This window comes from Strongylocentrotus purpuratus, unplaced genomic scaffold, assembly GCF_000002235.5.
Source record: "Strongylocentrotus purpuratus isolate Spur 01 unplaced genomic scaffold, Spur_5.0 spur5_scaffold_19, whole genome shotgun sequence".
Taxonomy (NCBI): domain Eukaryota; kingdom Metazoa; phylum Echinodermata; class Echinoidea; order Camarodonta; family Strongylocentrotidae; genus Strongylocentrotus; species Strongylocentrotus purpuratus.
The window spans coordinates 33,017,065-33,040,873 of NW_022145604.1; the positions used below are offsets into that span (position 1 = coordinate 33,017,065).

At 37.1% G+C, this 23,809-nt stretch overlaps 1 protein-coding gene across 2 annotated transcripts in view; it reads right to left on the reverse strand.

Moving 5' to 3' along the window:
- The window catches only part of LOC579050 (rap guanine nucleotide exchange factor 4), a 38,505-nt gene extending 16,509 nt beyond the window's left edge, over positions 1-21,996 (reverse strand). The window contains exons 1-5 of one of the 2 annotated variants that reach the window (XM_030990948.1): positions 21,788-21,996; positions 19,441-19,514; positions 11,148-11,213; positions 4,951-5,185; positions 2,841-3,024 (exon numbers count right to left, since the gene is read on the reverse strand). In XM_030990948.1, the coding sequence (XP_030846808.1) occupies positions 2,841-3,024; positions 4,951-5,185; positions 11,148-11,213; positions 19,441-19,514; positions 21,788-21,860 (632 nt within the window). In that variant the 5' untranslated portion in view covers positions 21,861-21,996. Of the gene's footprint in view, positions 1-2,840; positions 3,025-4,950; positions 5,186-11,147; positions 11,214-19,440; positions 19,515-21,787 lie in introns of those variants that run through there. The other variant, XM_030990947.1, reaches the window with a different exon arrangement.
- Between the last annotated feature and the right edge of the window lie 1,813 nt (positions 21,997-23,809).

The window sequence follows — 23,809 nt, forward strand, 5'->3', positions numbered from 1 at the left end:
ATGATGATGATGATGGTGATGATGGTGAAGATGATGATGATGATGATGATGATGATGATGATGATGATGATGGTGATGGTGATGATGGTGGTGATGATGATGATGATGGTGATGATGGTGGTGATGATGATGATGATGGTGATGATGGTGGTGGTGATGACGACGATGATGGATGATGATGATGGTGAAGATGATGATGATGATGATGATGATGATTGATAATAATGTTTGTTATGATGGTGAAGGTGATGATGATGATGATGATGATGATGATGATGAAGATTGATAATAATGTTTGTTATGATGGTGAAGGTGATGATGGTGATGATGATGATGATGGTGAAGATGATGATGATGATGATGATGATAATGGTGGTGGTGATGACGACGATGATGGATGATGATGATGGTGAAGATGATGATGATGATGATGATGATGATGATGATGATGATGATGATTGATAATAATGTTTGTTATGATGGTGAAGGTGATGATGATGATGATGATGATGATGATGATAATGGTGATGATGGAGATGATTGATGAGGGTGGTGTTAACGATGATAATGATCACTAAGATGATAAAAATGAATATGAAGACGTTGTTGTTGATGATGATGTTTTAGTATATGACAAGATCTTTTTACATTAAGTAACTGACCACAATCATTAATAATACAAAACAGAAATTATCTATCCTTATATTACAATGAGTGATTGAACATGAAAATTTCCATTAAAACATTGAGTGCATGCTTGTACGCAAGTGTGACTAAGATTTGCTCAGGATCTAGCAAAATCGATTTCTGTCTATACAGGGACTTTTGTCATAATTGAAAAACTTGTTTTCTTTAACAAATTTTCTAACCCCTAACCATGGTCTTCTTCATGAAGACAAGGGTATTAATTTAAGTCTGTTAACAATCTCTGGTAGTCTTTTCTTGGGTTTCATTCCTATTCCAATGCATTGTAAAGATAAATCAGAAATGATTCTCATTTCCTCTTGGTATTCATGTTAATCAATATATATATATATTTTTAAATAACTCAAATAATACTTTTTCAGGGGGTTATAAATAACAATTGCAAATTAGAATAAAACACATGCACATTCTTAATTTTGTAAACATACATAACATTATCATACAATCAGCAACAGAAAAAAATCAAACTCACAGAAACATCAATTTGACAAGCGCCATTAACGATAATATACATCTTGCAGCAGCGGAAGCGACTTTGTAGCTATTTTACATTGATATTGTAATGTAGTGTATTTATTCATTAATGTAACATTCTGAAATAAGATGTCAATCATAATGCCTTTTAATAGTATTTAATGTAAGAGGCGCAGAAATAACTTCTAAATAGTGAAATATAATCTTTTCTATTCTACTCTGTCAGATAAGGAAGGAATCAGTACTCATTGTGTATTGGTCTTCCCAGCACATTATTTGTGCAACAGTAGATTTGAAATTATAATTCCCTTTTCTAGGAAACTATGAATATTTGCTGAGTAATTATGGAATAATTCAATGGACGATATCTTATCTGTTGTGATAATGAAAACAGTAACACTTTATGGCTAATTACAAAACTGAAAGTCTTACTGGTATGTAGATGTTATGTAACTTTTTCCTTTGAGAAACTAACAATCACATTCTATGCCATTAACTCACATATATAATACGGGCATGGCAAGATGAAAGTCTGTCTTAGAAAAACTGTGTGTGTTTTGCATTTGTATACTAGGAAAGAATGTTCTTTTAGGAATCTGTTTCAAAATTGTGATTTCTTAGATTCCTTATAAATTCGCCATTAATTATTTCTCTCCATGAATATTCCCCTCCTTATTCATTCCATCAAAAGTATTTCAATTACCATCAGTCCGTAAGAAATAAGTAATCATTTAACCAAACATACACGTTGCTAAAAATATTGAGGGAAAAACATCTGAATATTTGGATTGCTTTGAAAAGGGCAGCATAGGATCAGTTTGTATTTGAAGTGGCGTACATATAATTATCATGCCCCTGTAAAGGGGTTACACATATAAAACCAGACAATGTCAAAGGCATTATAAAACATGTTAGTTTAATACTAAGTCTGAGATAAGTCAGGCTGGGATCTGTGGAAATGTTATGTTATCCAAAAGCAAATCTCAAAAAGGGTTAAAAATATAGGCTTGAATAAATTTAAGTTAAAAATTGGATTAGAATATAACAAAATCATTTCTCCTTTTTTTCATGCACTTGTTACAACAAAAGTGTTATCTGGGATTCAGTTAAAAGAATTGAACAATCTTACCAAACTAGACACGGACACCGCAAGGAGAAGGAAATAACATATTAAATTGATATCAATAACCAATAGCCTGTAAGCTCAGTCCTTTAACTATCTAAGTAAAAATATTGTTTTTCAATTAAACTATGAGCAAGTTACTCATTAGAAAACAAACTAAAATTTCATTTGGTTACTACCGGTAGTCATATTCACAATATTAAGAAGGAAAGGGAATCTATCGATGTGCTAGACCTGTATGCTTATCTAAAAATATATAAAGATTGTAAGACTCTCTCTTCCACTTCATTGGAATAGTTGAAACTAGAGATATACTCTAAGGTTAAGCATTTATCTGACTAGAGTTTTGTTTACTTTTCAATCTTCCTTAGACCTGTTCCAACGAATTAGAACTAAACCAACACAGCTTAAATCCAATCATATTGATCACCCATCAAGTAACATGTTTATTGAGAGCCAAGAAGGTGGAATTAAACTTGAATAATTTCACACTGCGTCTATACCCTTCTGGCTCTCAACGTATGGACAAAGTACTCACGGTTTGCGTAGGATGAGTCTCATCATAGCATCAGGAGCAACCTTGGCTAGAATCCCAACAATCTCCGGAAGCTCCTCCTCGGCAGCTTTCTTCTGAGATGATGTTGGAGTGCTGGTGATGCCTAGATCATCCTCACGGAACCGGTATTGATGCTCGGCATCTTGAAAGGGATGCTCTCTGTTAACTGGAGGATTAAACAAGGGCGAGTGGATTAAACAAGGGGGACTGGATTAACAAGGGGGACTGGATTAAACATGGTGATGGTGTGCTGGTGATGCCTTGATCATCCTCACGGAACCGGTACTGATGCTCAGCATCTTGAAAGGGATGCTCTCTGTTAACTGGAGGATTAAAAAAGGGGGGACAGGATTAAACAAGAGTGAGTGGATTTACAAGGGGGACTGGATTAAATGTGGAGGATGAGATCATTTCCTTAGAAGTTGTATTCTCTCAAGATGCCGGTGTGGCTGGTGATGCCTAAATCATCCTTTAATAAAATCAATATAATGCTCTGCATCTTGGGTTGGATGCTTTTTATCAAATTTAGTATCAAGCATAATTAAGCAAGAAGTACATCCAATTCTCGCTACCCCAAATAGCGATTCTGCCGAGATCCAGGGAAAATCCTGAAAACGCGCATTGCATTATGGGATAGCTGTTCGACATTACAGCTTCCTGTGCCGTCCTCCACAACAACACAGCGTCGCTTTCGCTCGGAAAGTTCGTGATCACAACCCTCTCTTTCAGGTTAGAGTTTAACGGCCTTTTGTGCTAAAGTCACTAATTCTGCCCGAAGCTTTCCATTGCATGGTATTCCTCTGTCCGTTAAGATTTTTTTAAGTTCCGAAACTGTTTTTTTATCCATTTTGTGGTCGACGAGAAATACATGAACTGAGTGTTGTCTCTACACTGTTTACTGTATCGTCTGCTCGTGATTGTGACGCTGGTCGCTACATGCACAATTTTAAGACAATTATTTTTTTTTTACTTTTAGATTAACAGAAAAAAAACATGAATAAAAATAAAATCTTTCCTGTAAACTATTTTTTGCTTTTTATTGTATATTCAAATTGAATAAAAACAAACTAAATTTAATGCATATATTATAATCTGTACAAATTACACTGATTGGCATCGATTTTAGCGTGCGTGAAAACTCTGCACAGCGAACACAGGCGCTAGCGCCAGCGGGATGGGACTCTATACCGGAAGTTGTAGTGACGACCCGAGAGAGTGAAAATTACCTCGTCTCGCGAATTTCGAGATTTTCGTACCTATTTAGGGTAGCGAGAATTACAAGGCTTAAAATGATTGGAACAATCACTATAATACACCAATACACCGTCCACGCCCAGGGTTACGACACATGAATACAATCATGTAATTAAATGATTATCACCACATATTAAACAAGACAAACGCAACTGCATCTCCTATATGCCTCCGCCTTAAATTCAGAGTTGAAAATAGTTTTAAAAGATTGACAAAATTCTGTGCTGTTTTTCCACTATTTCTTTCCTAATATTAGACTAGTCTTAGATCCCGTTCTCACTCACTTTGAAAGTGGTCTTAGTTAGACCGCTCCAGAGGAACAGGTCTTGAGGAACGGTTTGCGAGCGTTCACACTCCGAGCAGTTTTTTATGGCTCAAACCGCTCCACGAGTCAAAGTGGTCTTGTTGCTATGGAAGCTCAGGTCAGCAGGTCAATTTTTTCGCGCGCGGAATACAAACTGTATGTACCGTAGACCTACTAAATGTTTCGCACGGAACGTCACTAGCTCACTTCCGGTCAAAGTATGCTTCCGTTCACATTGCACGTTAGAGCGGTCCAAACCGCTCTTAATAAGACCCGTTCCTCAAGACCACCTCCCGAGGTGGTCTTCTGGAGCGGTCCAGAAGTCCACTTCCTGGACGACTTTGACCGTTCTCACTCGCCTAAGAACTGCTCCTGAGGAACGGGTCTTAGTTAGACCGCTCCAACGAAGTGAATGAGAACGGGGTCTTATTTAGACTAGGGTAACAATGGAACTCCATACCCCCTCCCTTGCAGTGTATTTATAACCCTTTTTACACGCCACCCTTGATCTAAAAGATAATATATTCATCCAACCTTCAGTGATTACGCCTTCTTCAAGCAGAGCTTGCCACATCCCGATAGCTTGAGGTCGCGACCTTACTAACGTCATCTGACCCTGCTGCATCAACCAATCAACCATCTCAGATCCCACCATGCACTTGCGGTAGGTTCGAAGGTTGTTCTTCCTGTCTTTGATGAGGTTAGGTGACTTAGCTAAGATGAGTGTTCTGAAGATTGTACCAGTATGAGATTGCTTGTCTGATGGAACCTAGGATAGACAGGACAGACAATGGAGTAGAAACAGTCATGGTAAATTATACTATTTCATCTTTTAAAGGTGTCGTGGTCAAGTGGATCGCAAGGTCCGCGGATCGAGTCCCACCAGGGCGCTAATATCCTTTGGCAAGACATTAATCTACATTTGCCACACTCAACCCAGATGAGGTAAATGGGTACCTGGTAGGATTATTCCTTGAAATGCACTGTGCGCTGATTACGGCTGCCGGAGCTAAAGCTAGAGTAATAATTTCAAACGCTCTTTGGAAGCGCATAGAGATGTTATTTCATGCGCTATACAAGAACTGAATATTATTATCATTAAAAGCTTTACTGTAGTCTCAATTATATTATCCTTGTAAGAAGTGAGAGAGACACATGGTTGGTAGTCATCTTTAGCCAGTCATTCACCAAGAAAAAAGAAACAGTGCAGTTTAATTGGATATAGACATGCTAGAGGAATGAACAGCATTGAGACAGATACTCTTTTAGAATTGTTAAATATATAACTTGTCAGTTGTAATCGAATAAAGAAAGAAATATTATAAAGAAAAAGAAATTAATATTAGAGTCTCGTGGCACAAAAACTGACAGATTGAAGCTGATTGAAACAAGACCAACAACAAAAATATCAATTAAACATCCTAAAACATTATTGCTTCAACTCAGTGAAAAGTTGTCATTTAATAACTGACAAACATGAATATACAAGATATAGAATAACAGATGTCTGTAGAATACTTCAAAATGTATGTAGGTAATCCCACCCTTCAAGAATTGTAAATCTATGATAACAACATTGATACAAGATGTGTGGGTTGGGTATCTATTCTAGCTGCAGGGCTAGAGCAGGGCTAGAGCTTAGCTTACACTATGATGCCCTAAGGATAAACTCTAGATTGCAGAAGTACTTCAAGAGGTTACAATCTTATCAAGATACTATCCACTTTGTTTAATGGCAGTAAATAGGATTACATATGGTAACCAGTTATTCTCTTTCTCTCTCTTCCTCTCTCTCTCTCTCTCTCTCTTTCTCTCTCCCTCTCTCTCCCTCTCTCTCTCTCTCTCTCTCTTTTTATATCCCTTTCTCTGATTTTGTATTCTTTCTCTGTCACCCCTTTGCTACATTTATTTATAGATATCAAATCTTTCTCTCTAACTTGTTTTATTTCTTGTCTTTCTCTCTCCCCTGTTCTCTGCATCACTCACTACTTTCCTCTCATTTCTCTGTCCCTCTTATTTTGATATTTGCCTGTCTCTCTCTCTCCATTACACACACACACACACACTCTCTCTCTCTCTCCATTACTCTCTCCATTACTCTCTCCATTACTCTCTCCATTACTTACTCTATCTTTCTTTTCTTCACCACCTTTCCTTCTTCAATTCCTTCTTCAATTCCTGTATCTCATTCTCTCCAAAGGATCCTTTCCTCTAGATCTCAGTTATCAATATAGTTTTCTAGTCATCAATACCCTATATATTTCATATCTTCAAAATGATTCAAGCTTAGATACATATTTATCCCATCTCTGTCAGCATTTATCTGTTCATTTTCTTCCATCTATATTTCTTTATCTAGATCAATCTCTTCCGATATTTCTTCTATTAATTTAAATCCTTCCTCAGGGTGTGCAGTATGCTAGCAATCCTTTCAATAATCTCATTGAAGGATAACTGTAATAACCTCTACAGCTTCTGGAAAGTTCATTGTAGTACTTCCATGATATGAGTTTCCTTAAAGTAAGGGATCAGCCTTAGAAGTCTCAATTACTAAGGATACTGTCTTTCTATTCTTTTAGACTTATTGAACTAACTTTACACAATATGATACAATACCTTTTTATAATAATACAAATAATATTGGATATTAACAGAGCACACATTTCAGAAGGCAAGGTATACCCATTCAATATCTGGGTGGAGAGTGGCAAATGTTGATTACTGCCTTGCCAAAGGTTCTTACAAAGGTCTTAAAGGAGAGACTATTTCTATCTGCCTACTTCATAAGTTACGGAGCATGGTTTGTTACGGATCACTGATTAGATTAAAGTTAAGAGTAATAAGATTACGAGCGAGATCAAACAGCTATAGGAACTTCATGCAGCTTCCTGTAAAAGGTTACCTGTATTAACCTCCACCTACACTTTATAATTAAGATGGCAAACAGTTTATAATTACCCGACACTAGCATGCTTAGCTATATCATACATTAAATAACAATTTTTCTTCTATTTAAATTCACTTTTTCGTACATCTTGACAAAGGAATCAATAATTTAGTAATAGCTACATATCTACTTGGTAGGTTCATCAATGATGCACAATCGTTTTCATTAAACCATCATATTTATATTTCATATTGTTACCTCAGCAACATTCACAGCCTTAAGACAATTTTGATGAGAAGATTATTCCGGTTTAATTTCATCCTCTCTCTCTCTCACCATCACATGTCACACTTGTCATCTCCCAAGGAGCCCACACTGAGAGCTATCCATCAGTCCAGCGCTAACTCAGCCAAGCTTACATCCAAAAACAAAACCGCAGCTTGAATTATTAATAACCGAATATTAGCTGCCCGGGAAGTCGCTTGCGGGAGAGGAAATATTGATCTGAAATATTAACGACTCCAGACGCCCACCAATGCCTGGGTGTGTTATACTGAGGCATGACCGGGTTCAAAATAGGGGCATTATATATGCCCTTTATAAATGGACTCATAATTTTACTTTCATAAACGTATTATCAACAGTTTACATTCTATGATGCACATCGGCATTCTCCTTCATTAATCAATCCCACACGATACTATCATTAACATTTTACTATCTCTATAACTACCCCTTCCTCCCCCTCCCCCTGACACACACACATAATTTGATCCACTTGTCTTACTTTTCAGCCATCTACAATCTATTTATAATTGTTGCACACACGATGATAGCGTATCGTGGAAGGGATGCAGTTGTGAGCTCAGGCTGAGAAAATCACATCAACCCAGTACATGAGACATAAACACCCTTAACAAATTATTTTTTACCTTTCAGTATTCCTAATATTTTATCACATTCTGTTATGCCAATACTACATTTCTAGATTTTAAACATCATTACAAGCAATTACGTTTTCATCAAAAATTTATATTTTACTTCCATTTTGGGTATTGATTGGGAATCTTTATAGGAAATTTAATTAATATCTGAAAAATCAACACTCACAAAAAAGCTGGGATAGTTATAATTGATTTGTATATGTGTCATTTCCTTTTGAAGTGGCTGCCCCAACTCTCTGGAATTCGCTCCCTCTGCATGTCCGTCAAGCTCCCACACGACAGACTTTCAAAACCCTTCTTAAAACTTACCTGTTTCGTTTGTAATTTTTGACATTACTTTTCATCTATGTATTATAATTGAATATGCTACTCTAATTGATTTGTCATAAGTATTTGCCATTTGTATTAACTTTGCTCGCAATGAATTATCTTAGCTACATGTCTTTAGTTTAAGGTCTTTATATTTCGTTCTTAATTTGTAACTATTTAAATATACTTGTACTTGATTGTTTTTTACTTTGTAAAGCGCATAGAGAAACTTCGGTTTATTATGCGCTCAATAAATCTATCTTTATTATTATTATTATTTACATCGTATAATGAACCTCTGCCCCCCCCCCCTACCCCTTCCCCCCATCCTGCTGGGGTAAAGAGGAAATATGGCTTTCCATGCAATGTTCTTTCCACACAATTACACATCATCATATATTCATAGCTTTATCTCTGTCTCTCTCTCTCTCGTGGCAGGGACTTTTCATCATTGCCGGTACTTAACGAGGGAGTGACCTGCATCTAGAGGCTAGTGCTATAAACTAGGCAAGAAATATGAAGTACATCTGAATAAAAATATTTTTAGATTAGTGAGGACTACCATATATATGCTCAGATACGTTTTGGGTGTTATTTCAAATGCTTGTTACCTCTCTCTTTCATTTCTTATATAAAGATTCAAAAGCAAAGCAACTTTCATATCAATGCTACTTTATATTCTTGGAAGGGCAGTAAAAATAGAAGTACTTTTTGAGAGATCATAGAATTAATAACTGCATGTGGTATTTCAAGATATTGAACATAACAAGCATTCAATGCAACACTGTTAACACGTTGCCATTACCAAATTCACTCTTTTAATTTCAAACATCAATTGCTTTCCAGTAACAAGTTAAAGGTAAAGACCAGTTATGGTCATGCGATTGCATTGTGAATAAACGTTGTGGAGTCGATCATAAAAGGTTGATCATCTAGCATCTAGCATCTGCAAGGTTCTGGAATCATCAAAATGATAAGAAATTTGGCCCATTCTTTGTAAAGTTACAAGCACTATACACAGAAAGATGTAAATGGGACTACCCTATATCTCTCACAGACCATGAGAGAAACAAATGTACCAAATATATGAATTAGTAGGCGGTTTCCCAGCAAATTTTTGATCATCATGTATTAGTCAAAACATATTCTTTCACATGATTGGTAATGAGAGCTTCCATTTCATTTTTTGAAATTTCTGCGTTTCCAATACTGGTCTTTACCTTTAAATAGGATGAATAGAATTAATCTCTTTACAATACACTTAGAAGGATGGACATTTTACAGTTAGTTTTGAAACAAAAACAGTCCTAACCTGCCTGTGAATTAGATTCACCAGCAGGGAAGACAATCCAATAATCACACTAAAGGCAGTGGGAACAGATTCCAACACTTGAACACATATCAGAGTAGCATTGTAGGGGAGTCTATGCGGTGTGAACGTGCCCTGATAAGTACCCATTTGGAGGATTGTAGAGACTATAGGCATGGTAGTTAATGAATACATAATAAGATCATATCCCGATAGAGGTATGGTACAGTAATCCTGGCAAGAGACACTATAACAGTCTTCAAGCTAGCTTCATTTATCTGCTGAGAACCAGAAGGGTATTCACTCCTATACCTTTACACAGGGTTAGTGCCCTTCTACCTCTAAGCACACACTACTCATCATCTCTTATATAGCAGGACCTCATGGTGGGATACATATCACTTGAGGCTATGGAAACTCATGAATACATAATGAGTTTATATCAATATAAGGAAAGGAAGCATTCAAGAATGAAAACCGGAACAAACATGCAGCGAGTAACAACCTTTATGCTCTCTCACCAAACCTCAAAACATGAGGAAAATTGTGAGATTACAATGGTGTGAACATTTCAGAGCTCAAAATAAAAATAACCAAAACAACATGAGTAAAATAGAATACTACAAAGACACAGAAGATTTGAAGCAAGGAATTATGTGTGTATGAAAGACAAGACAGAAAAAAATAGTAGAAGGATCAAGGAAAAGGGGCTTATAAAACAGACAAGAATAAATGTTGCAACAAAAACTCAAGGCTTACCACAAAAATAAGGATCTGTAGGCTGAGCAGGTTTTGGAAATTTGAAATAAAGAGGCCTGAAAATATAACAGCTAAGGCCTTATCCAGACACCAAACTGTCTGAAAACAAATTTTGATTATTAAATACCACATTGTCAAAACCTTGCCTGTAATTGAATGGTAAAAGGTTTTTAGTTTTTGTTTTTGTTTTGGGGTGGGGGGGGGGGGGGGGGGGGGGGGGGGGGGGGGGGGGAGGAGCAAACTTGTGCTCAGTGATGGGCCTATTTATACGGCCCACTGATGTGTGTGCTATACATACAGAAACATGAATTGCACTACCCTTCTCTTGTTTCACTTTAGATAAAGATTAAACAAAAGCAATTTTCTGTGGCCTCAAGTCTGAGTGGATGGCAAAAAGAGAGAGGGAGAGAGGGAGAGAGATAAAGAGAGATAAGGGGAGGGAAGGAGGGGAGAGAGAGACAGGGAGGGAGAGAGGGAGAAAGAGCGAGAGAGAGAGAGACAATAAGATTTTTTAAAGTGTTACCTTGACAATAGGAAGGGCAGGATGAATGGGATCTAAACCATCATGTGTCCTGGCTGGTGATGTCCTCTGAAACAAAAAGAAAGAAATAGAAAACAAATCAATCAATGAGATCTATTCTGTTTAATGCCGCAAGAATTGCAAATTATAACGTTATTATTCTAAATAGATTTAGTGACCGTCTGGCTCTCATCAGGTAATAATATAAGGGTTTGAATTAATCATTAGAACATCCTTATCATCCACTCACTCTCCTATCATTCTAAGCTTATTCTTATGAGAGAGAAGAAACCCTGATTGGATGTTTAACTTTATGCACACCGCATGGTGCTATAGAGAATAGAAGGAAAAAAATTATCAAAGAATGCAAAAATTATACTTGGATTATATTTCACCACATATTGGTTACTTTCTTCTCCATCATGCATTTCTTGGTATCTGATGATCATTTCTTCTCCCTATTTTAGACCACTATGTGTATCAATTTCTCTCCAATCTCCCTAATTCTAAAACCTCATACTATATCACATTCCTGTTCTAACTATATCCCAAGATAGAGTAGTGAAAAAGAGAGAAAACAAATCATATAACTAAAAAGATTTGATTTCCTGAATTGTTCTGAAAGACAAGAAAAGGAATGATGTTGGTTTATTCTTAGCTGGCAAATAATAGTTACAATGCTACCATTTGTATATATTCAATGAGATGAAATTGTCACATATATATGGGATAATGGGACCATACTAATACCCCCCCCCCCCCCCACAGAACGCCCTCTTGAAATTCTTATAAACTAAGAAACTCCAATAAATGTTTCTTTTTGTATTTAGGTGCTAAATTGAAGGGGAGAATTCATTTGATTTCAATCCATTTTTAACCTTCAAATAAGGTTTCAGGACTTCTGCAGCATCACTGAATTGAAATCACTGCACATATCACTCTAGACTCTTACTCATTAATCTTCCATCTAATTGCAAATAGGACTAAAATAGAAAAACCTGATAAATAAATCCACAATGTTAAAGAAGCATCCCCCAAGAGGGTCTGATGGGATAGCATCATTTCTTCTTCCTCAGCTCCTTAAGACTTCATCCACCCCTCTTTTTATCTCTTATTTTTCTTCTTCTTCCTCTTTCTCTCCTTCTTCACCATGTTCTTCCTCTGCCTCTCCTCCCCCTCCTCCTCCTCCTCCCCCTCCTCCTCCTCCCCCCTCCTCCTCCTCCTCCCCCTTCCCCTCCCCCTCCTCCTCCCCTCCCTCCTCCTCCTCCCCTCCCCTCCCCTCCTCCTCCTCCCCCTCCCCCTCCCCCTCCTCCTCCTCCTCCTCCTCCTCCTCCTCCTCCTCCTCCTCCTCCTCCTCCTCCTCCTCCTCCTCCTCCTCCTCCCCCTCCTCCTCCTCCCCCTCCTCCTCTTCCCCTCCCCCTCCTCCTCCTCCTCCCCCTTCCCCTCCCCCTCCCCTCCTCCTCCTCCCCCTTCCCCTCCCCCTCCCCTCCTCCTCCTCCCCCTTCCCCTCCCCCTCCCCTCCTCCTCCTCCTCCCCTCCCCCTCGTCCTCCTCCCCTTCCCCTCCCCCTCCCCCTCCTCCTCTTCCTTTTTCTTCTTCTTCTTCTCCTCCTCCTTCTTCTTCTTCTTCTCCTTTTTTTTCTCAAAGAAGCACCTCCTCCCAAGAGGGTCAGATGGGATAACATCATTCCTCCTTCCTCAGCTCCTTACCCTTCCTCGCCCCCTCCTCAACTTGATTTATAATTCACAATTATTCGTCTAGCATTAAGTGGATAAAGTAAAAGTTGCTTAGCAGAGTAATTGAATAGCAATTGATTTTCCACTGCCGCGTGCGTGCTGCATGAGGCAATAAGACATCCCAGACCATATGAGTCTACTCTGGGAATGATTTGATTTCTAACCGGTATTAGATTAAGATCCGTATAACCTCATCTCCGAAATGAAGAGAAAATGAGGAAACTGTCTGCGTAGGTCTGACTTTATATGAGCTCGAGTCTGCAAGGGCATTTGATTGCAGAGTCAGCGGGAATGTGCAAATCAAAATTTGATTTTGCCAACTTTATGCGACAGTCATGGAAAACCCACTCATCACATGATTTTATACTGTGAACTACACATAAATGTGCTAAAACAGCTATGAAGAAGGTGCCAATTGTTGAACTGAAAGGCAATGCTTTAAACATGTATAGATAACAAGGCGATTAAGGAAAAGGTCAAAACTAATTGAGAAATGAGAAAAGTTTAGAAGACAACAAATATGGGCACAGCTGAATTAAAATGGATTGGGTATCTTTGCTCCAGATTCTAAATGCTGCTAATTGTAAACCTTTAGGTCAGTCAAGAATCCCATGACTTTTACAAGCCGATCACCTGTCTGATTAACGAGATATTTATGATTGAAATTCTCAATTTCAAAAACTGTTTTCCCAACAGTTTGCATAACACTACGGTCTATTGGGGAAAACAGGTCACTCAAAGATCTTTTACTTTTTTGAGGCACTTCATGATCATTTTGAAGCGCAATTTCTTTAGGGCTTCAATATTACACCATATCACAGACCCTGATATACATGTACGGCCATACATCTCAAATTTGTAAAACTGGAAACATTGTTAAGCAATGCCTTTAACAAGGCAAGCAACAAATAGAAAACAACTTTAAGGAGTTGAAGAATAAGTGAGAGAAACAGTGAGAGAGAGAGAGAGAGAGAGAGAGAGAGAGAGAGAAACAGTGAGAGAGAGAGAGAGAGAGAGAGAGAGAGGGGGGGAGTGAGAGAGAAAGAGAGAGAGAGAATGAAGCTGGCTAATTTGAATTGGGGCAATCTTGATTGACAGTCATTAGTGTCTGATTAGAACAATTTTTCTTCCTGATCTCTAGATTGGATCTCCAGAGAGAGAGAGAGAGAGAGAGAGAGAGAGAGAGAGAGAGAGAAATACATCCCTGGATCAACTAGAGAATTACACAATCATCACATGGAAAAATCATAAAAGCCTTTTACATTTTTGTCCCCTTTGAGATAAATCTCCAGCCTACTGAAAAGGAACACAAACAGCTTGCAGTGATGCCGTTAACGAGAATCCAGTATTTCTATCCTCAATAATTGCTCCCTAGAACCTGAAAATGAATTAGCTAGCTTTCTTGATAGGACAGCTTTGAGATGACTTTACGGGGAATGCAAAGTTTATTTCTCGATTGAAACAGAGTAGTGCAATATCTCGCTATCACGCCATTAAGAGCACACAGGAGGAATAATAATCTTCATTCTCTTCCTCCTACCTCCCTCTTATTTGCATATAAACACTATCACACTTTCTCTCTCCTTGTTTCTGTTCTTCCCCATAACAATAGCATCAAATCACACAGCATTGAAAATGGGCTTCATGTTGAAGACTCTCTTCTTTTCTGTCAACATTTTAAGAAAATTCTTCTTTTTCTATCTCTGTTCCCAGTCATTCAATCATGCATTCAATCAGTGCTCAAGCTTACAAATTTTATTATCTTTCTCGTAAAATCTGACCTCTTTCTCTTCAACCCTTGATCATCAAGTTTGAGCTGAGGAGGATATTTTGAATGTATGTGTGTATGTATATGTGTGAGCATGCATGTGTGTTTGTATCATGTTATTTTAAAGTTTTTAAACTATATAATTTATGTGTAGTTTGTTTTTCTTTTTAAGGCCCCACCACAAGCAATTTGCTTCTAAGGGTGTCCTTTACCGTATTATGTTTACTATGTTACTCATTTGCATGTACATGTTTCATTTTTATGGTTAAAATAAACTGAACTGGTATCATAAAATATGAAACTAATCCTAGCTTTGCCTTTCATAAATTTTTATAAAGAAAGCATTACTATTCAAAATGTTTTAAATATATGTGTTACAAGAAATGCTTAAACCCACAAACATTCCTTCATCTATTCTCTCATACCTCTTTATCCCAAACCCTTGTAACATCATTTCATTTGAAACTGGTACTGATTGGGCTTTTTCTTCTTTACTTGGGAATAAAAGATTAATATTGCAAATCTACTAAATACCCTCAAATTCTCTCTCTCACTACTTCTATCTCTCATTCTCTTTCTCACTTTCTCTCTCTCGCTCTCTCCATCTCTCTCTCTCTCTTTCTCTCCTCTCTCTCTCTCTCTCTCTCTCTCTCTTCCTCTCTCTCTGACCCCTGTATCTTCTTAAGATATAAAACTACTGCTATCATCTTTTGTTCTTGATTGTGAATAAAGGAAAAATCTTTTAAAACTTTCATAAATCCCTTCTTTCAATGCTCCCTTTAATATCCATCACATTTAAGTCATGCAATATGCAGAACCTAGAATTAAAAAATGTCTCTTTAAATCTTCATTAATAATGTATGACAATGACTCATATAAATATGGGATTCAGGTTAGGGATGTGAACTTTATATTTATGTTATGACCTAGCCATTAAACTTTAATGACATGGCCTCATACAACAAACAGATCCATGTCAAACATGTTTCACCTAAATGTTATTGAATGGGAGGAGGGGAGGGGGGGGGGGGGGGGGTAGGAGGGCTGGGGATCCTAGTATAAACATACCCGACCATAATGCTATCCCCGGCAAAGGCTTCATTTACATTAGACTGCAAATGTGACTCAAAAGCATTAGGTGGCACATATAAACTTGAGTTGTTTACTCTCTCTTTTTTATATCTTCCTTTTTAGCTGTAGACCTATCACTAGTAGAGTGTCAGCTACAAAATGTATAATGTATAATGAAAATGGAAGAGTTACCTCAAAGAAGTTGGATTTCACTTGTACCCATGCAATGAAGAATAGATTAGCCTATTCATCATATTTATCCACTACTGCTTTGACATTGTAACTATCTTTTGGCAAATTTGCAATAAAAGAGAATTCACTGTGTAGTCTAGCCTTCCTTGTAAATCACACTATTCTTTTCCTTTTACTGATTATGAACTACCCTACAGAACTAACATTTGACAGATAAAACAAATTTATTTTCTATTTATTTCTTCTTGCATGAATAGTTCCCTTGGTTTATGTTTTCTCTCTTTTTAATCTCTCCAAAATCTTTGAATTGATCTCAACTTTGACAATGTTAGGGCTTTTGAGACTACTATATGATTTCAACATTGATATAAAATCATCTTTATGAGAGATTCTCAAAAACGTCTATGACACGTTTCAAATAACCAAAACATATCTCTTTCAAGACCACATATATACACATGGCACGTGAAAGAGAAAGATGGCAGACTTCCCTCTAAAACCTGTCGAGGGCTTTATTGATCATGTCCCCTTTTTTGTTAAGAGTAGAATCGGTGAGTGAATGGCATTGAATGGGAGCCCTCTAGTGTTCCGTGGCAAGCATCATTCCTCTGATCGATGCTAATCTAACTCATTCTCTTGAAGGATGTCTTGATTTGGTAACCGTAGCAATACCATGGCAAGTGCTCTGTCAATGTTTAGCCTAGAGGGTTCACAACACCATAGTTTATTTCCTCCTTGCTACTCTACTCATTCTATCTCTTCTACAGATACATTCTATACCTCATGTTGCATCTTCTCACACAAGTTCCATGCATGAATAGCCATACAATGTCTTTATTTGTGTACAGTGTATCATTTGCATTCATTTTATATTTTGTTTTGTGTAAATATCAAACAAACTTAAAATTTATCAGCATTAAAAAATTGCTATAGCGTGGATAGGCAAACAACATGCTTCTTCAAATAACATAATAAATGTGACTCATTCAAACATAGATTTGGTCTGCCGGGAGCACTGGATGGTGTGATGGACATGAGTTCTTACAAGAAGCAACAGTAATTATTATCATTATCATTATCAGATAGAACCTGAAGGTTCTTTGCAAAAAGTCTGAATGTGTTACAATTATTTTTATGTTCCCATAGAGTCAGAATTTCAATTGATACAGATACATTTTATGCAGAAAGTCTCAAGTATTTGTATCCCATCTTCAGTAAGCATACAATCACGCAACCCACATTTAGGCCATCCATCCCTGTAGGTATAGAGACCAGATTACATTTTATCCTTTTATCCGACTCTCCTCTACCAAGTGGACTGATACACAAAATCTATTCTACGAATATTCATCACAAATTAAAATCACCTCATCAATCAACCTCATAGCTAGCTAGGTAATCTCCATTTTAAAACCCACTTTACGGATTAATGATAATCAGCAGTTTTTATTAATTTAACGCACTAGTCATGGTTAGTGGCACCTTTTATCAAACTTTGTTTAAGGTATTGTGAATTTGATATTATACCAGGCTGATATGAGGCTTTCTTCTCCTTTCTTCATTCCCCCCTCCCCCCTCCCCCCTCCCCTCCTCCTCCTCCTCCTCCTCCTCCTCCTCCTCCTCCTCCTCCTCCTCCTCCTCCTCCTCCTCTCCCTCCCCCTCCCCCTCCCCCCTCCTCCTCCTCCTCCCCGTGCCCCTCCCTCTCCTCCCTCCTCCCCCTCCTCCTCTTCCTGTTTACCTACCCCCTCTCTCTCTCATTTTCTCTCTCTCTCTCATTTTCTCTCTCTCTCTCTCTCTCTCTCTCTCTCTCTCTCTCTCATTCTCTCTCATTCTCTTTCTCTCTCTCTCTCTATCTCTCTCTGATTTGTGTATCTTCCTAAGATGTGAAACCAGTGTTCTTGATTTTGAGTAAAGGCAAAATCTTGTATATCAAACTTCTGGTCTCCCCTCCTCTTCAATCGCCATGGCAATATGATCTTCGTATCAAACCCAGAATGAATGTCAATTACATCTTATGTCTTTATCATCTTACTTCCCTGATATATATTATAACTTCATGCAGATATCATGGAGAGATATCCATATCAACTATGTTATCCCAATGGCCATTTTTCATTATCTATGCTCGACAAAAAAAGATTCAGCATTTCTGTGTGGAGTCTAACAAGGTGTAAGGGAGATGCCATGGAAGGTCTCAATTACCTGATCATGTTTGCATTTTCAACTAGCCATTCTTTGCTATGCAGACATATGATCCTTGTATCATCTCACTTCTCTACATTGGATCCCAAGTCTTGCCCATAACTAAACTAGATCTATCAATCAATCTACTCATAAATGATTCAGAATCACCATTTAGTTACTTCACAACTTCAATGCACAAGTCATTTCTTGAAGTTCTGACATTTTTCATGAGGCTTTGTGTTAACACTGCACATCTAGGATGAGTTAGATTTATTTTCCTTTGTGCTATGTAAAATCATGTAAAAAATAAGTGATTTTAATGAGTTCATGTTCTCAAATAGAAAAGAGCTGAATGAAATCAGTTTGCATGAAACATCAAGTGTGATCACTTTGAATTAAAATGCATATTGAGTTCACATCTTCTCATTACAAAATGTATAAATGAAATTATAACAATTCGTCCCTATTTTCACGAAGTGACGGTAGTGAGGAAAATCGTAACGCAAAGTGAATGCAATTTTTTTTTCACTAACGTCACTTCGTGAAAACAGTGACGAATTAATACCAGATTAAATCTCATACTTTTAGAAGCATGCTAATCAAATCAAAAGTATGGATTAAACCTGATCGATATGAATCTGATTACATCTCTATTGACTGTAATATAGTCAGGTATATTGCTTTGTTGTTTGATGTTCAAAGACACACTACTATGCCAAGATCTATAATCGGAGATGCTTGTTAAAGCTGTTACTTAATAAATACAATCAAAATGTTATCACCGCATCACGATTAGTTTGTTGGAGTCTCCAGTATATTTCATTGACTAGATTACAATTAAAGCAAAACACAAGCAAGTGAAAAATCAGCTTAAGGCAATTTCAATAACCATATCCCATGTTTGAACTGTGCAAACATTGCAATGACGAGTTACATAACCCAAACATGCAACAGGGTAGTGAAACTGCCCTTGAGAGGATTTTCAAAAGCCTCTACGATCATGTTCGTGTGAACTGATCTTAGGATCATGTTCCGGATTAAATGAGAGTGTGAACTGATCTTAGGATCATGTTCCAGATTAAATGAGAGTGTGAACTGATCTTAGGATCATGTTCCAGATTAAATGAGAGTGTGAACTGATCTTAGGATCATGTTCCAGATTAAATGAGAGTGTGAACTGATCTTAGGATCATGTTCCAGATTAAATGAGAGTGTGAACTGATCTTAGGATCATGTTCCGGATTAAATGAGAGTGTGAACTGATCTTAGGATCATGCTCCTGATTAAATGAGAGTGTGAACTGATCTTAGGATCATGTTCCAGATTAAATGAGAGTGTGAACTGACCTGAGGGCTCGGTGACCTAGATTTCCTGCTTGACCTCCGCGACCTCCCCTGGCTATCCACAGAAGGACTGCTCTCTGTATAGATGGAGAGAAGAAGGAAATATATGAAAAATGAAAACAATACAGTCCATTAGTCCATCTATTAATGTTGTGCTCCAAAACATGTCCAGTTGACTATTGCCCTCGGCTTTGTTTTAAGAAAGATAGCAACACTTATCCTTATAATCATCCAATAAGCATGAGATGACTGGGAGAACCATCAAATCTTCATTTTACCAGACGTGCTCCAGCAACAATTGCTCAGTGGCCAATTGTTAATACAACCAAAGTTCAAACGTGGACTCTATAACCCCAACCCTAGTCATAAAATTACCCTAAAACCCAATTGTGACCCAAACCGTAACCCTATCTTAGACAAAATAAAGCCCTTGACAATAATCTCAAGAGTTTATATATAGTTCCTATAACTGCACCCCTCCCCAGCAAACCAAACATAATATACAGAGAGCATTTGTATACTATAGTTTAACTGCCCCCTCCTCTAACCAACCAAACATAATATACAGAGAGCATTAGTATAGTTTAACTGCCCCCTCCCCCACTGAACCAAACATAATATACAGAGAGCATTAGTATAGTTTAACTGCCCCCTCCCCCACTGAACCAAACATAATATACAGAGAGCATTAGTATAGTTTAACTGCCCCCTCCCCCACTGAACCAAACATAATATACAGAGAGCATTAGTATAGTTTAACTGCCCCCTCCCCCACTGAACCAAACATAATATACAGAGAGCATTAGTATAGTTTAACTGCCCCCTCCCCAAACCAACCAAACATAATATATACAGAGAGCATTAGTATAGTTTAACTGCCCCCTCCCCTAACCAACCAAACATAATATATACAGAGAGCATTAGTATGGTTTAACTGCCCCCTCCCCTAACCAACCAAACAATATGGAGAGAAAAAGAAAGCACATTTGAAATAAATAAACACATTCAATCCAAATAAATTCATTAGCACCATATCTCATGTTTCACTCTTAGAGGAACAGATGAATTAATAAAAGAGACATACAGGGGATATAAATAAGTCAACATGCTTGTCATGATAAATATCCTCAATGCAAATAAATGTCATTACACTTGAAATCTAATTGGACATCCTTTTATTCAGATTTTTATTAAATGTTGTAAATTACCAGACAGCATATTGAACGTCAGCAAGCAGGGAGTGTCAAGTCATTTATTGGTGTTATTTAATGAATTCTTGATGACAACGTATTCATTTATAACATCATGCATCATTCAATACATAAGCTGACTTACATACAATACCATATAAGTAAAGTGTGCATTAAACATTATAACTAAGCAACTACAGGACTTGTTGTCCTTTTATATTATGTTATAGATTTTATATCTTTAATAATTTCAAACAATACTTGAATGCCAAAGAAATATTATCTGGATACGTTAGATGGTCATACCAGCAAGACAAATCTTTCAAGTTAACTTTATTTTTAGTCTAGGGCAATGATGGATTTCTTGCTCAGAGCCAGATTACCAGAATTCATTTAATCTTACCTTTTCACACAAAGTTAATTCCCTTCTAGTTCCTGTCATTATAATTTCTTAATAATCATATATTGATGACTTCTTTCTCTCTCTTCCCCCTCAATGGTTTCTTGTAAGTTTTTGTTTGCAAACCAAACTGTTTTCGCATAGCTTTAGTGAGAAAAACAAATGCCTATGGTATTTGTTTTGCGGTGTCATATCCGAGGGAGTTAATTTCCTCTCTATTTAAAAGTCAATTGAATGCCACACAACGTTCATATTAGTTCCTAATGAGTATTCATTACAGGTAATCACTCGTTAAGGCTCTTAATAAGGGATATTGTTGCTCTTAATTTGTTCTAAATTTGTTTTGATGAGGATTTATTTCAATTTAAGCCCCAGGGATACTTTGCATGGGAGAAGAATCATCATCTGATGAATGAAAAGCTGTTGACAATCTTAACAAGAAAATTAAGCAATATGTTGGACAGATGTCTCTCTCTCTCTCTCTCTCTCTCTCTCTCTCTCTCTTTTTCCTCTCTCTATCTAATAATAGATTTCCATTATGAGAAACTTAAAAAAAAAAGTTGCAATGAATTGCCTTTTAAGGCCAATACCTGTTCAAAATGTCCATGTTTGGCATTCTGAAAAGTAAAAGTCGCAAATTTGAACATAAATGGTAATCTGTTTAATCATATAACAGGTTTAGGTAATCTGTTTATTTAAAACAAGAGCAATAAGAGCATAAAGAGATTAGAAAAAATGTACATCAGAGCCATTTTCTCACCTGGGTGAAGTAAGGCCGTTTTAGGAGGAGGCGGGGGCACCGTGATTACCCGATGTGATAGAAGCATCTCCATTCCCGCTCGATTTTTCTACATGAAATATAGAAGAGAGAATTAGAGAAGACGCAGATCAATATGGAATATAGTTTATCATATTTGAATGTATACATGCTTGTGCCTTTCAACAATTTGTACCTCTATTGAGTGAAGTTCTGGAGGCACTTTATAAATTGCTCGTTTGTAAATTGTTAATCGAGCTCCAGTAATTATCAGAACATGTAGTTTCTCTCAAACCAGGTGTAGCAGTGAATGCCCTAGTGGGAAGATGTTTCTTCAATGCTCTAACATGTATGTGGAAGCTAAGTTAAAACTTCAAACCAAACATACTACCTAATATTGATCATAATTATATGTATAAAACATAAACTATGATATCATACCATCATACAAATCTACATTGACAGCAAATATCATCACTTCAATCCACACTTCATTTTTTTCATAAAATTAAATAATCTTACTTTGTTAGAATAATACTCTTGCAATGTGGCTTTCACATCCATGTACATGTATATCCAATTGAGATAATTTCATTTTCACTGAACAAACATTTCTGATTGGTTTAATACAAAACTAAATGCAGAGGAATAATACCACCAATTAACTTTACGAGAGATTTATTAATGAAAACTGAAATATAATATCTGCAATTATTCAACTGCACATACAAATACATCAAATGAAATTAATTTGTATTTCAACCCCCCCTCCCATTTATAACAAATATCAAATTATAGCTTGTATACATGATTAGATTTCACACGGCTTCCATTAAAAATTGTTTGATAACCCTAATTCTCTTTATGTCACATTCTTACACAACATCAGAACAAACAATATTAAGCCACATGGAGCCAGTGAGTGAGATAGAAAGATAGATGGATAGACAGATAGAGAAAGAGGGAGTGAGATAGACAAACAGACAAGGGGAGATAGGTAGAGAGAGACAAACAGACATAGAGTCAGACAGAGAGAGAGAGACAAACATACATGTACAGACATAGACGCAGTAATAAAGCTCAGAAACAGAGACAGACAGAGCAAGAGAGAAAGGGAGAAGGAGAGAGAAACAGACGCACAGAAAGATCGATTTAAACATCAGATATGCTGTAAGCCGTTTACATCCAGGCATCTCAAATACACAACATGTCGCTCTATTAAAGGTAAAGACCAGTATTGGTAACGCCCCAATTTCAAAAAATGAAATGGAAGCTCTCATTACGAATCATGTGAAAGAATATGTTTTGACTAATACATGATGATAAAAAATTTGCCGGGAAACCGCCTACTAATTCATATATTTGGTAAATTTATTTCTCTCATGGTCGTGTGAGAGAGATAGGGTAGTCCCATATACATCTTTCTGTGTATAGTGCTTGTAACTTTATGAAGAATGGGCCAAATTTCTTATCATTTTGATGATTCCAGAACCTTGCAGATGCTAGATGCTAGATGATCAACCTTTTCTGATCGATTCCACAACGTTTCTTTCACAATGCAATTGCATGACCATTACTGGTCTTTACCTTTAAGGCGTTTAGTGCGTGCGTTTTGCTGCCGTCCGGCCAATTAGTGTTGCTAATACTGCGTGGGTAATTGTTGAATTGATGATGAGGAAAAGATGTGGTAGTGCTCTATTAAACACGACCGATTGTCAGTGACTAATTACTACCTTTGCTAGGCTTCAGGAGTAATCCCACAGATTTCATGTAATGCTTTTAAGATCGACTCTGCTGCAGAATAGATACAAGTCTAAAATCCCACTGCTAATTACTCTAATGAAAGGGAGAAGTCATCTGTGAGCCCCCCCTCTCTTCAAGCAATTAGAGAAGTATGTATCTATACACCTGTACTTGTATTAAAATCAATTAGGATGAATTTAGCAGGTAAAATGAGTTAGAAGCTGGTGGAAGTTTTAATCATTATCTGCAGATGGCACAAACTTGTGTAGTAAACAAATCGTT